Source organism: Heterocephalus glaber, unplaced genomic scaffold (genome assembly GCF_053883595.1).
Source record: "Heterocephalus glaber isolate CG9 unplaced genomic scaffold, H.glaber_assembly_v1.0 deba00001444, whole genome shotgun sequence".
Taxonomy (NCBI): domain Eukaryota; kingdom Metazoa; phylum Chordata; class Mammalia; order Rodentia; family Bathyergidae; genus Heterocephalus; species Heterocephalus glaber.
In genome coordinates, this window is record NW_028258297.1 from 25,557,306 (window position 1) to 25,572,131 (window position 14,826).

General features: G+C 45.5%; 1 protein-coding gene across 5 annotated transcripts in view; it reads right to left on the reverse strand.

Moving 5' to 3' along the window:
* Nucleotides 1-708: 708 nt before the first annotated feature.
* Etv6 (ETS variant transcription factor 6) overlaps nt 709-14,826 on the reverse strand; it is a 217,539-nt gene continuing 203,421 nt past the window's right edge. For all 5 annotated transcript variants that reach the window (XM_021259176.2, XM_004845875.3, XM_087214089.1 and 2 more), the window contains 3 exons: nt 8,748-8,890; nt 7,435-7,535; nt 709-4,423 (listed from right to left, as the gene is read on the reverse strand). In XM_021259176.2, the coding sequence (XP_021114835.1) occupies nt 4,318-4,423; nt 7,435-7,535; nt 8,748-8,890 (350 nt within the window). In that variant the 3' untranslated portion in view covers nt 709-4,317. The remainder of the gene's footprint in view (nt 4,424-7,434; nt 7,536-8,747; nt 8,891-14,826) is intronic.

The following is a 14,826-nucleotide window of genomic DNA, read 5'->3' on the forward strand; positions in this document are numbered from 1 at the left end:
TGGCTTTGAACTGTGACGACCTTCCAGGCAGGCACAGTCCTGGCTTTGGGCATGGGCCACCTCCTCAGCTATGCCCTGGTTTCCTTGTCGACTGACTTGTGCATTGCTATGAGAAGACCTGAGGTTCTAGCTTCACTGAAGCCCCTTAGGGAACTGATCCATCTTTGGCACAACATAGATCCCTAGTCTCTGATTTGGATTCTTTTTAGCAAAAATTTGCACCTGTGGCTGCTGCTCAGATTGGAGCGATCTGCTCTGAACTTCTAGTGACACTTGTCTGAAGACTGGCCGCAGCCCACTCAGTAGTGAGGCTTCTGGCCAGCGGCGATCCAGGGAGCACACTTTAGGCTGTAACTGAGTGTCGACAGGATCTACCTATTGGAGCACCTTGCCAGTCCCACTGCATTTCACATTCAAAACAGACACAGGGCCGGGGGTTTAGCTCAGTTGTTCTGCCGCCTGCCTCGCAAGCGCAAGGTCCAGAGTTCCATCCCCAGTACCAAAAAAAACCAAACAAAACAGAAATAGGACTTTTTTTTTATAAAAAATTTATTGAGATGAAGTAATTATAGGCTTTTCTTTAAAAATTATTTGCAACTCACTGGCCCTGAGAAAAGGCTTTTTTTTTTTTTTTTTTTTTTTACTTTTTGTTACATTCATTTGATTCAGTCCCTTATAAACCCCACACCTCATAAACAAGAGATTAGAAACTAAACCAAAAAAAAAAAAAAAAAAAAAAGCTAGATTCGTTCTGCTTTGCAGGTGTGTTCAGTCACAAAGAGAAATCTTCAAGAATGTTCCCTTGGCATGTATGGGAGATTTGGGGAGTTTGCAGTTGCTTAGTGTTGATGCAAATGGGGCCAAGAGTATTAGGTTAGTCTTGTGTGGTCTGCAGACAGGCAGAGATTCCTTCCCCACCCCACTGGCTCCATCACTCTCTTTATTCCAGGTTTCTGCTCAGAGGAGCAGGCTGAGGGAATGAACAGTTCCTAATGCTTAGGCAAAGAAAACTGTCCTTTGTTCTTTGTCTTTCCCAATCTTTTATTTCCAGGTTTCCTAGGAAAGAATGGTCAAATGGACTGTATGGCACGGCTTCACCCCAGTTCTAATTCTGCCATGCTGTCTGCTCCTAGGACAAGTGGTATTACTTCTGACACTTGGGGTTCCCTTCTGCAAAAGGCAGTTAATATTTCAAAAATGTTTTCAGGATGAGATCCTATGTGCTGAAGGTAGATCTGGTGGTTAGTCATTTTGGTAAATTGTTATTCAAATGTCAAAGTGACATTCTCATTTGGATAAGACATTGGATCAGAGGACTTGAAACACAGTGAAGGAGAAAAATCCGTCTGTTATTTCTTTTTCAAGAACTTAAGAGCATTGGTGATTCTGCCTCAGACAAGACTAAATTGCCTTGGATCAAGATCTAAGGAAGTGACAGTGTTGCCTTTAACTCAGCCCAGCTAGCCAGCTACCCTGGCTTTCTTCTGGAGAGGAGACAGCCCAGCTACAGGCCAAGATGCAAGTGGAGGGTGCCCATCTTTCAGCTAGCAGGGCTTGTCTGAATTTTCTTTTTCTGGCTTCAGATTTTCTAAGCTAAGGAATTCTCATGGTGGCAAGAAAGGCCAACTATTCAGATGATACATGAGATTTTACTTTGGTCCTGGGTGAAATTTTCATCATCTCTAGCATTTCAAGTTGAACTGAGAAATGTCATGATGGGTGGGTCCTACAGGTAGAACATAAACTCTCAGAAGGCAGGGATTATGCCTGGTTTATCTTTGAAACCCTCACAGTGTCTAGTCAGTGGTTCCTCAAAGTTTGACCAATTTTATGGTCTGCAGTATGCTAATAACCATACCCCAGAGGTTGCCACTGAGAGGAGTTATTCTTTCAAAGACACAATGAGAAGGATATTTGCAGTGAAGAGAATCAACTGAAAATCAGTATTGGTAATATCTGAATGCGAAGTAAAGACTACAGTGGAATTAATATATCTACTGGAAGTGGCTGAGCAAGTCATCCTAAGTCTTACATCATCTCACTGGACATTCCTTCAAATGCAGAGATCCTTGGGCCGAGAGAATTTCCCTCCACAATTCATGTATAAGATTCTTTGAACAATTACGAGACTGGGTTCTGATAAACTGGCCAGAATGCTGTCCTAAATCTCAGGGAAAAGCAGCATCATGTCCTGGTTTCTGATTTCATATTCATTCAAAGGGCCTTAGTAAAATACCCACCCTTTCTCTGCAGCTCTTACACTCAGTGACTTTCACAATACACCAGTTTTTTGGCTTGCTCTATTTGAAATACACATCTTAAGAGTAGAAGCTGAGAAATGTACCACCCAAACACTCTCAAAAGACATCTGCAGCAGAGTTGCTTCACCATTCAAGCAGACCAAGACCAAACCCTTCACGGTGAGGCCCCTGAGCCACAGAACGTCCCTGACTTCCCAGAGGGCAGATGGGGAGGCATGTGACAGGAAGAGTGGGCTGGCCACCCGTGTGTCCACCTGTGGCCTAAGAGGCAGGGACAGAGCAAGACTGAAGAGCCCCAATCAGCTCCTCAGTTCCAGTGTCTTTGAACCATGGTCCACCTGCTTGCCCCACAGGCTGGTGCCCTTGGGAGTAAGGGCCAGGAAGGATTCCTCCTGCCTGTGTGCCTGACTCACTCAGAAATGGTGGGATTATAAGCCTGGGGATCTGCTCATCTGGCAGCTGCTAATGGTAGAATACGTGTGTACCCCAGAGCTGGTAAGGGAAACAGAGGAACAGAGAGGAGGTGATTTGTAAGGCAGGCCTAATCTTGTGGATTAAAACAGGTCTGCACTCCACATATTGGATGTCTGAACCTGTCTGTATTGGAACAATCAATATAGCTGGGTAGAAAAGGAAAGGGAATCTAAAATAGTTCTCTAAAAATAGCTGTTATCGTTAAAAGTATTAAAGGGTGGCACCACCCTCCTTTTACAACACTACCAACCTTATTTGGAGGTGAACGAGAGCCACAAATAACTCCTTTCTGAAACACAGCAACGAAGGAAAGAAAATAGAATAGATTTGAGGAATTTCCTGTTTGCCCACGCTGGGCAAACACCGGTGGCATCTCGGACTGCATGCTGGGATCCTCCCCTCACAAGTGTTCAGTGGAGACCAGGGAATTTTAAAGAAGACTCGGAACTGGAAAAAAGAAATTCGTTGAGGGCACATAACTGACCACAAGATGGCCCTTGGAATGGAGCAAGAGGGGCTTTTCTTTCTTGCTCTCCTCAATAACTTGTTTTAGAAAAATAAATCCCCACTGCAGAATATTTTTGCCCAGTCTCTGAACCACCAGGCCTGTGTGGTCTTTTTGTATGTTCCACTTTGCAGCACTTGCAAGCTAATCTCAAGCTCCTGGGTCTGTCCAGGTAACTTGGACGGCCTCTGTCTTATCTCATGCCTTAGCTGCGTGGCTCTCACAGCCTTCTCAAGATGGCGCGATGGAGCAGCACTTATCTTTTTGGAGTTCAGCAGCGTCTGTGAGGTTTCTGGCCTCCCTCCAATGGGCAGCTAAATGCCAGAGGGGGGCTGGACTCTGTGCTGCTGGCCACCGAGCACCTAGGTCACTGATTCTGTGTAGGCGCCAACAATCCCTAAGACTCTTGAGAGGCTGAACTCTGGAGAAAGGCGAGCGAAGTGTGACAGCAGGCAGGCAGGGAGGACAGAGGGAGCTGGGGTGGGGTGGGGGGGAGCATGCACGAGCTCTCCTTTTCACATGATCATTTTTTGAAGCATCTTTTTTTTTCTTTTTTCTGCCAAGACCCAACTGCAACAGGAACAAACCTGACCCATGTGGCAGCAAAAAGAGGAACCTGATCCTTTCTGCAAGTATTCTCTTTCCTGACAATCTGGGCTGGCCATCCTTTGTGAGATTTGCAAAAATAGATATATAATAGATATATATTTCCATAGGAAAACAACATCCGATGTCTTCCCCTATATGAATGATGAAAAGTCAAACTGCATGTTCTTAAAAAAACAAAGAAACACCTTGGGACTACAACAGATCTGGAAGGGTATGGGCGAGGAATTACAGAGGGAGAGACTCCAGAGGGGAAGGAAACGTGACACTCCAGTCCCAGGCTCGTGCCCTCTGCCGGATCCCAGCCCTGCCCCTGCTGGGAGGTTTGTCTAAGGTGCTCTGGTCCATCTTGTCCTGCAGGGAAGTGTTCCTGCCACTCTAGCCTTTTTCTGCAGCCTCCCCAGCTTCCAGCAGTCCTGGTGGGCAGTTTCCCTTGCTGCTGGCCTGCTGCTGAGGCGACCCTGGGTCCCCTCAGCATTCATCTTCTTGGTATATTTGTTCATCCAGCTCCTGGGACTCAAGGTGCTCCAGACGGTCTGTTCGGCCACTCATGATTTCATCAGGGGTTTTCATGAACCTTGGGAAGAAGAAATGGAGCCAAAAGATTACATTTGAAGCAAAGGTGCCTTGACTCTGAATTGGAACCTATAAAGTGAGGCCCCATCGTATGCTTGCAGCTGGAAAGCTACTGAGCCCTCACATTAATGCTAACTTAGTGTAGCAGAAGGGACCCCTCCTCTAAATGCCTCAAAAGCGGCAAAATGACTGCACAAAGCCTGGAGTGACTAGGAGGGAGGGAGCACCCTTTGGCACTATGGGTACATTACTGCCGGACTGGATGGGGAACCAGGGTACAGCTTACTTACTGGCTTATTTTTAGAGAGCTCAATTTTATCATCACCCATGAGAGCTGTATATCCACTTCCATTCTAGACCATCAGGCCAGGGAATGGTTCTCAAAATTTAAATTTAACTCAATACAATTAAATGTTAAATGGGAAATTTTGACAATTGGCCAAGTTAGTGGAGCTTTTAGAAAATTAGAAAGGCAAAAGGGAAGAGAATCTTTTTTAGTCTTAACCCTGATCCACACAAAATGCTGGCAAGGACTCCCCTTCCGAGTGGCTTGTCCTTCGCAGTTGCGCCGCACTGCACAGTGAGCCTCATCTTGTTCCATGGGTTCATCTGGCTCTGAGCACGTTTCGCCATGATTTGCATGGCTCAGGAAGGTAGCCTGACTGCCTAGGGTCTGTCCCTACTATGGGGTTGCTATTTTCGCCACCACCTCCATGTCTGAGCATCGTCCCTCTTCATGTGCTCTAGTTTGCACCAGTGAACTAACTTGAAATATACATTTTGTCTCCTATTCAAAACCTTACGACAGTTCCATTCCACAGGTGGCAAACCTATGGCACTCGAGCTGCAGTGGGCTGTTTGTATCACTGAAAGCTCTAAAAGGTTCGCCATCACTGGCGTATGATGTATTAACTCAAAGATATAATCTTTGGCCTGCCCACTGGGGTGTTCTATCAGGCTTGCCATGAACATTTATCGAAACCCTCCCTAAAGTATCGAACAGTTACATAACATACAATCCTCTATCTTTGAGGAGCTTATGATCTAATTGTGGGGAGAAGGACTTCTCATATTCGACTATTAAACATACAAATCATGGTGTGGTTAAGGGGCAAGGGAATTCATGAGATGACAGAAGGCCTCATAAAGGGTAACAGAACTGAAATTGCCTGTAAAGGTACCTGCCCGGAAAAGGGAATTGCATTAGTGCTGTGGGGCTGCCGGAAGTGTGTAGTGTAATATCGGAAGGCAGAGGAGTGGACCAGGGATAGGAGGTTTTGAATGAATTCTGATGTGGATCACTGAAGTGCAGAAATCAGCTTCCACTGTCAAGGAAGCAATAGCAATGATTTTGTCTTTCCTCTATCTTCCAAATCTCATGAATGTGTATATTGTGTGTAGACTTCAACCTGGGACCTTCTGGCAACAAATCCTGGGAATGCAGTTGCCAGGCTTCTAGCTCCTGTAACAGAGTGAAATGGGAATGGCGCTGACCAGCCAGTGGTCCGTCCAGCATAATGCCTGCCTAGGGTACAGGAGGAGCCTATAACTAGTAACTCTAGTTTCAAGATTGCTTAAAACAGTAACAATGCCACTGATGAGTAACAAGAATTCTGGGTAGCGTTTTTAATATGTGAAGAAGGGTCTGCCTTGAAGGTATCATGTTCGAAATACTAATGTGATAAATTTAAGTGGTTACTTCCTACAAGAAGCTCTTAGAAATTTAAATTTAGAATTCCAGGGAGAATTTTAGACCTGGATTTAAGAATATATACTCACTGAGGTGACAAATGAAGTTGTGTAATGGGATCAATTCATCCAGGAAAAAAGAGTCAAGTATGAAAAACTGGGAACCAAGGACTGAGTTTAGAATGAAGGGCAAAGAGAAAGTATCTAGAGCCAGAGGTGAGAAGGTTCTTTTTTATTCCATTCTGTTTCTCTTTCTTGACTACCCTTTTCTGTTTCTTTTGAAGACTGGAATTCTCCTTACTACTCCCAAGGAACCCCTCTATCCCAGTGCTAACCTCCGAGTTTGCTGCTCTTTCCAATGAACACCGCCATCCCAGTGAGCTGCTCTGCTCATTACCGTGTCATTTTTTACCAATGTATATAATTCCAAATCCACATCTCCAGCCCTGTCTATCACTCTTTTCTGTCTCATTTGCCAAAACCTACGACCTACAGTCACACTTGTTCACCTCACCTTCCCCCAAACCGCACTTGGTCCCAGCTCAAATTACTAATGGTGTCAGGGGTCCACTTCTGCCTTTCTTGAGTGGTCCTTTAGACACCTTCTTCTCTTCTAGTTCTTAGAATCACAATCTATGTGATAGGTTAAATGGTTTGAACTCATTAATTGTGGAAAATTCTGAAAAGAGGAATATCTAGTGCAGTGGCTTTCATACTTTTCTGACTATGATGCATTTGAAGAAATACGTTTTACATCATGAGCCACGCATCTATATACACACACACCCCTGAAACAAAATCTTCATGAATCATTTGTCACTCTTATGTGATGTATTCTGATATTTTCAACTCTATTCTGTTCTCTAGTTAAAAAAAAAAATGTGACCAACCCATTAAGTCTGTTTCATGAATCACTGTGGGTCATTATCTGCAGTTTGACAAAAGCTTCAGAAAGTCGCTCCTGGGGTTGGTGACCTGGAAGTCCAGGTTTAATTCCTTGTTTTGCCATTTGAAAAGGACTACTCTGTTGGCTCCCTTAACTACACTGGACTTTGAAGCCAGATACTATTTGTTTGCTGCATTATTTTATAAGTGAGTCAGATTGTATTTGTTTAGCTTTGGTTTTACTACAGGACAGACATAAGTAGAAAAAAATTTTTAAATCTTAACAAACCCGCGCCTGATCTCCAATTTGTAGTACCTGCATTAATGGCTTCGCGTTCTCAGCTGGGCAGGTAGAGATCGTGATAGTCCACCGCCTTCCTCTTATTTAAAGAAAACAAAACCCTCCCCAAAGAAGGAAAAGAGCAAAAGTAGTGCTACCTGAACAAAAGCCTTTGTCCTGGCTCCTTCCTGATAATGTTTAGTTTGTAGTAGTGGCGCAGGGCTCTGGACATTTTCTCATAGGTCATGTTTGTTCTGTTCTGTTTGTTCAAAGGAGGAAGAGAGAAAAAAGCACAAAGACAATGAAATGAACCTCAGAAAAGGCACTGGGGCAGCTATTAAAATAAAAGCTCTTCAATTGCCTCATATGGCCCTCCCAGTTTGGGGATTCTACCTGCTCATCCGCTGTCATCAGTCTGCATCCCTTAGTTCCCACCCTTCTGCTTCCACCAGGGCTGAGGACTCTGCCTGAAGTGAAGCCCCTTCTGTCAGAAGGCGGGGTGCTCTAGCAGCACCTCTATTTCCTTGTGCCCAGCCATTCCCTGTGGGTCCCCCCGATCTATGGGACATCCTTCACTGCCTAACCCACACAGAATTTCCTTTTTCGTTCCAGTGACCTTTCTCAAACTTGTTTCTGGTCTGTCATTTTAAGGAAGAGACTTTATTTTTTTAATATCCCTGTTGTGGCAGCAGGAATACAGCAGTGCTGAGCCCCAGGGCTATTGCACGATGGCAGAGATTTCTCAGTGACTCACACTGAAGTGGCTGTCACAAGGGCCTCCTGTTTGGTCATGGTCTGCATCAGGTCCTCCTCCCTGGGCCACAGCATGGGCTGAGTCCCGTGCCCTCTCCCAATGTGGTCCCAGATCTGCCCATCTGTTGTCTGGCCTGGATCATGACCATCCACCTTGTCCATATGCACATCTGAACAGTCTGCCTTACCCTAGAAGACTTTATGTTTTAAACTCCATTTCCTTCTTCTAGTCTGGAAAATTGTGGGCCAATCAAAATTCTCGTGCCGTGTGCTTGTAAAGGGGATGTTGCTAGTCAAGATTGTAAGTATTTTCCATGTAGAAATGGGTTTTTGTGAACACGGGAGTTTCCAAATGAGCGGGACAGAAGTGACCACTTCCCAAGGGTTCCCCGTGAGTCATACAGCTTGCAGCACTTCCCTGTAACCCAGTTCCTAGTGATGGCGGAGTGGCAGGACCAGGTGGAGGGGGGAGTGGCAGAGAGAGGGAGAGGGACCCTTCTGCCACAGGTGAGTTCATGGGTACCTGGCAGCAGTAATGCATGGAAAGTGGTCTCTGTAGCTGTTTCCTTCTGCTGCAGCTATCCATCTAACTGGCCAGTGAGGAACAAGCTACATGATTATGGGCACACTTGGGAAGCAGAACACTGACCCTTCGCTCCAGGGACAGAGACTTCATGTTGGCACTGGTTTATAAGGCGAGTATCCGGGGCACTTTTACCTTGTGGTTTCCCCACAGCCGAGCCAGTCCATTGGGATCCACTATCCGGAATATTTTGGATTCTTTGTCCTCCCATCGGATGAAGTTTTCGTACCGGCTGTCAGAAAGCAACTGATAGACGTAATCCCAAAGCAGTCTACAGTCTACAGGGGAAAAGGGAGGAAACAGTGTTGAAAATATTTCTGGTTGAGGCAGTAACAACAAGACTCGGAGAAGAATCCAGTCACTGCTCTTGCTTCATTTGAACGGGTGGTCTAACTTCCTTGTTTATGAGAAGGAAACGAAGGTCTGGGGAGAGCTGGTGAAATCCTGTTGGAGAAGTATGATCTCTGACCTGAGTGGGCTTAGACTATGTCCAGGATGGCTGCTTCCCTCTACAGATGGGGACGCCGTGACTCAGAAAGAGGAAGAGGCTTGTCCGTGGTCGTGACCAACACTTGGAGAGACAGGGAGCAAAGCACTAATGCATGACTCGGCTTTGACAGTGACCTACAAACAGGCTGGGAGGAGGAAGGGGGCAAAGAAGGTCTCAAAGTCCCAGAGAGCAGTGAACTAAAAGTACAGGGGCTGAAAACGGTCTTGGTGTCGGCAAGATCCTGAATGGATGGAGATGAGAAGACCCGGGAAGTGTCCAACGAAGAGGAATGACTCAAAAACTGGGAAAAGCAAAGCTATGTGGCTTGGTGATGCTGACTGCGGGAACTGTGGCCAGCGTGACTTTACAAATACCCATATTCTCATTATATCATATGTTGGAAGGCTTGTAAATGGCTTTATTATAATGGAATCAAAGTAGAAAGGAACCTGGTCCAAAAACTCATTTTTTCCATTTGCAGAAATGATGTTTGATTGCGTGGTTGGGCAGCAAATATTTATTAAGTGATTTGGCAAGGCCCTGGTACTTTGCTAAACCTAGGTTTTGGCTGTGGATTCGTATATTAAAGAAGACATATGGCTGGGCGTGGTGTTGCACATCTGTAACCCCAGAACCCAGGAATGTGAGGCCACCCTGGGTGACACAGTGAGATCCTGTCGCAATCAGCCAGCTAACATGGGACGTCCCCCTTCCCTGTCCCCTTGCCCTCTGCTGCCCTCTAGAAGAGCCTTGCTAGGTAGGTAGGTGGAGGTAGACACATACAAGGGGTGATAGGAAAATGCAGTGAATGTTAAAAAACCTTAAACAGGACACATGTTCAAAGCATGAGTATTTGGCGGGGCGATGAATGGCAATGTGTCTTTTACTGTAATTTTTAGAAATCTAAACATTAACCCTGTTTACTGCGCTGTTTAGTTGACACTTTGAGTATCACTGCAGTCCTCAGAGAGGTTACGAGAACTTGCCTGAGGTCCCTGGTTCTTGTACTACAGTGTGCTGTCTCTTACAGGGGTAAGGTCTGGGCCTGGCACCCCTGGGAAGGGAGTATCCAGCAATGTCTTACAGCCAACATGTTCACATCCCAGAGAAAGTACTCCGTTCTTTGAATTCTCCAGACAACTTTGGGCCAGTTTCTTAATCTCCCTGGGAGTCTGTTTCCTCATTTGTGAGAATTACAACACTTACTTTACAGGATTATTGTACTCGTGCTAATGCAAATGAAAAGAAAATAATGAAACCATTAATTGTATTTGTTGGGAGCTACTTGCAGGCACTGTCTGTATGTTCTGTATGCATGGTTACACTTGTTATCCCATCTAGGAGCCAGAGGCTGTTGCCTGCTTCATAGACCAGGAAGCCGGGGCCAGGGGGTTTGGTAATGTAGTCACTGCAGGGCACGGCTGTGTGGGACACATTTTGGGTTCTAGGCTATGTGCGACTCCGAAGCCTATGCTGTACCGTACTCCCTGATGTGATTTCTAGTCTCAGATAACTGGTCAATGGGAATATATCTGTAAAATCTTAGTATTTTTTTAGAGCAAAGTTGAACTTTGCTTAGTGTACCCTTTCCAACATTTTCTCTGGCAGAAGGAACAGAGGGAATGTAGCATTTTTCAGAAAGCTTAATTCTTCAAGGAACTACAAGCTTACCATGAGCCTAAACATCAAGCATTCGTGAGTGTGTGTGTATGTGTTATCTGTGTCTCAAAATAAACGTGATGGGGGATTTGTTGCGTTTTGGAAAAAAGATGAGTGGTGTCCTTAAAACAGTGACATCCAGCCCTGGAGTTTGAATCCCTCTAGGGACGGGCCCATCACTTCTGTTACTTTCCTAAGGCCCCCTTCTTTATTGCCAGAGGGTAGGCTGCTGTTGGGGGAGAGAGCAGGGTACCAACCCAAGCACCAGAAAGTAGCATGTGAGGCCAGTGTTACGCAATGACCGGCAGAATATTCTAGCTCGCGCTTAAGGCGCCCGGAAAACGACGGCCCTAGTTTCTAGGCAAAGCAGAGTAGGCAAAGTGTCCTTATGCCGAGAAGCTGCCTCCTTTTTCTGTATCACTTTCCTTACAAACAGAAAATAGAGAACTGCTACATTCTGGCTGTTACGCCTCCCACCCCAATTTGGATGTTGAAATCCTAGCCTCCAAGTGACAGCCCCAGCCTTTGGAAGGCGATTAGGTCTTGGAGGCTCCACCCACAAGAGCGGGGGCCCTGCGCTTCTCTGAGAGACCTCTGGGCCTCCCTTCCGTGCGGGTGCGGACACACCGACAAGGTGCCGTCTCTGAACCAGAAAGTGAGGCCTCATCGGACGGGGAGTCTACAGCACTCTGAGGAATGAGTTTCTGTCGTTTATAATTTACCCAGTTCATGCTATTTTGTTATAGCAGCCTGAACAGACAAGCTGTAGCTCAACTGTCCAGTTTTGGTTCCATCAAAAGGCAAATATAGTTTTAATTTCCCATAATCTCTCCCTGCTGGGAAAATCTGACAAAACCAAATGCAATCATGTAAAATGCCTGTGAATTAGGAAGAATGAAAGTGGGTTACTGATACCCCGCCCTTGCCTCCCTGTGTGGCTCCAATCACACTCACTGCAAAGAGGCTGAGGACACCTTTGCATTTTTCTGAAATGGAATGGGGTTCTCTAATGTGCTCACAATAAACTTTAATAATCTAGAGACCTACTATGAGCTGAAAGCAGACATTCCAACTGCAGAGGTTTCACTCCCCCGTTTTTTATCTTTTACTGTCATGGTGCATTGTATTTCTCATAAAACAGTAAAATAGCTGGGCATGGTGGCGCATGCCTGCCATCCCAGCACTTGGGAGGCTGAGGCAGGAGGATCACCATGAGTGTGAGGTCAGCTTGGGCTACATAGTGAGTTCAAGGCCATACAACTACATAGTCCTGTCTGAAAAAACAAAAACAAAAACAGAAACAAAAAAACCCCAGGAAAATGTCAACCAGACCATTTCGCCAAGTAACGGCTCACTCAGCACTGGGATACCATGTTGGTTTCCTAGAGGCACAGAACTGGGATCTAGAATGCTATCTTTGGATTGCAAATGAAGGGCAGGGCTTAACAGAAAGCAGACTTTACCTATAAGCTTCAAGAACATTTGTATCTTGTGAACTTTTTCCTTTCATAAATTTGAAATTAACCCCAAACTAGCTTTCCACTGATCACTTTAAGTGACATTTAACCTAGCAAAGCCAGTGTTAGCTGAGTAATAAAAATTTGTTGACATTCAAGACATGTTGAATTACTCAGTCATTAATGGAGGTAGCAACAGGAATTCTGTGACAAAGTTGTTTCAAGTTCAGAGTATAAGTGACTTTTACAATATTATTGATTGCTTTTAGTTAAGTTATGCCTAGATGATAAAAATAATAATGGCTTGACCACATTACCATCCCTCCTTTTTCAACAACTGAGATTGAATCCATGAGTTGTTTTTGTTTTTAAGATTTCATTCAATAAAAGACACACCCTCCTCAGTCCCTAGACCTTCTGGAGGCCGTAATCAGAGCCCACCTAGAATCTTCCAGCTTTGTCAAACCCATGTTTGCACAGATGTGATGTTTTGGTCAGCACTGAAAGTGCTTAATACTGTACAATAAAAACACACCAAATTCTATAAACAAAAGCCCATCTCACCACAAGTGAACATGCATGTGTAAAATTTTTACATCCCAAGGCATTTGTTAATTTTAAATATGCTTCCCTTAAACTAAAGGGCCTCCTTCTGTAGCAAGGCAGGTGAGTATTTTAAAGAAATTGTCCATTACTTGGATCGTCTCTTCCATGAGGTGAGAGGAAGTTTACGAAAGAATTTAGCTAGAATAAAAGGCCTCTTTCCCACTGTAGAAAGCGTCCTCTCTGCTTCCTGCTGGGTGAGGTACCCTGAGAATCCACTGCTAAAAGGCATAAAAAGTCCCTTCCTGTGGTTAAGGAGAGAGATTTTCACTCGCACGTCTGTCTCCTACCAGAGATGGATTGAGGAGAGACTGTAAAAAGATGGGCAATTCACACATAATCAACATGGTTTCTAAAGGAAAAAAAAAACCATGCTAGACAAAATTGATATTTAAAAATTTTGAGTAGGCAAGTCAAGTTTCGGGACAAAGGGAATGTGTAATAATGGTGGTTAATGTAACCTTCAGAAGAGCATCTAAGGAAGTAATTTTATGTTGTTTTAAAGCCCAAGTGAAATTTTATTTTTATTTATTTTTTTCCAAGTGAAATTTTAAATGAAGGTCTATAAACCATAGTGCCATAGACATAATTACCAACAGGGAGGCCCCTAAGGCCCCTATTTAATTTTTTAAAAATAGCTAGAAATTGATAAAGGTGAGGTAACATTCAAAATAGAAAGTCTGACAGTGCTCGGAAGGGGCAGTGTATGGCGAGGTCTCGGTCCTAATGGGCACAGAGTGAGCTTCGGGCATGCAGTGGGCGAAGTCAGGGATGCTGCTAGACAACTTATAAAGCACAGCACGAGCCGTGCAGCAGAGAATTACAGTGCTGAGCCTGAACAGCGAGAGTGCCGCGGGGGAGACTGCTCACAGAGACATGGGTTTGGCAAGATGCAGGGGCAAATGCCACTCAGTCATTTTTTTCCTCCTCTGTTCTAGAGCAGCTATTAGCTCGAAGCAGAAAGTTGCTAAATCCCAAACAGCCAACTCCCTGTTAATGCGAAGAGCTGTCTCTAGAGGGCCACTGGCTGTGTTTCCCTGTGGTTTAGGAAAACAGGCCACACGGGCACAGTGAGTGGCTCGCTGTGGTGGGGTAGGCGGTGGAGACAGAATGCAAAGGCTTCACGGGGCAGGGGGACCACAGCTGCAAACAAGCGGGCCTCCCAGCTCTGGTGACTGATGGTGTGGGTGTGCAGCAGCGGGCCGGGGTGCTGGTCTGAGACTCCAGCCCTTGCTGAGAGCCCAGAGGCTAGAACCAAGCCCCACGCCAGCCTCAGCTTTGCTCAGGGTGGGAGTCACCTGGGAATTCACATCCAGGGACTGCAGAGAGCTGGGGCACAGTGTAACAAACGCATGTACCATTGAGCAAACTGGAATTTCCAGTCTCCTATTACTTCCTGCCCAGCCAGGGTGCCATTGATGTTCTACCCTTTAAAAGCATTGTCCTGAAACTTCCCTTTCTTTAGGACTCTTTGATCCGCCCCCCCACCTCCAGCCGTACCAGGGATTGAACTCAGGACTTTGCACTTGCCAGGCAGGTGCGGCACCACTGAGCTACATCCCTGGCCCCAGGACTCTTTGATTTCTTAGTTGTTTGCACTGAAAATAAAGCAAAGTGATTGAGCCAAAGTGTGAGAAGTCAGAGCCAAGCTGAATATTCTAGCTGGACTGAAGACTCACCCTCCCCAGGGCTCATCAGACCCTAGTGAGGATCTTATCTATGTCCTCGGTTGGCAGGGGCAGCAGGCAGAAACTTGCAAGCAAATAGCTGAGGTGGCCTTGCTGGAGCACATTCTGCATCTTAGCATTGGCCTGACACAAACATGACCTGGTGTGTCAGTGCCCCATACCTGATCGGAGGGCTGCTGTGCTGCCCCTCTGAGCTGCTGCCTCGCTTTTACACGGTGAAGAAGGGGAGGCTGACCGTCTGTACTTAACCTGCTTGTGCTACCATTCACGTTGTCTTGTTAATACAAATGCCCAGGATGGGTATTCTGGAAATTACA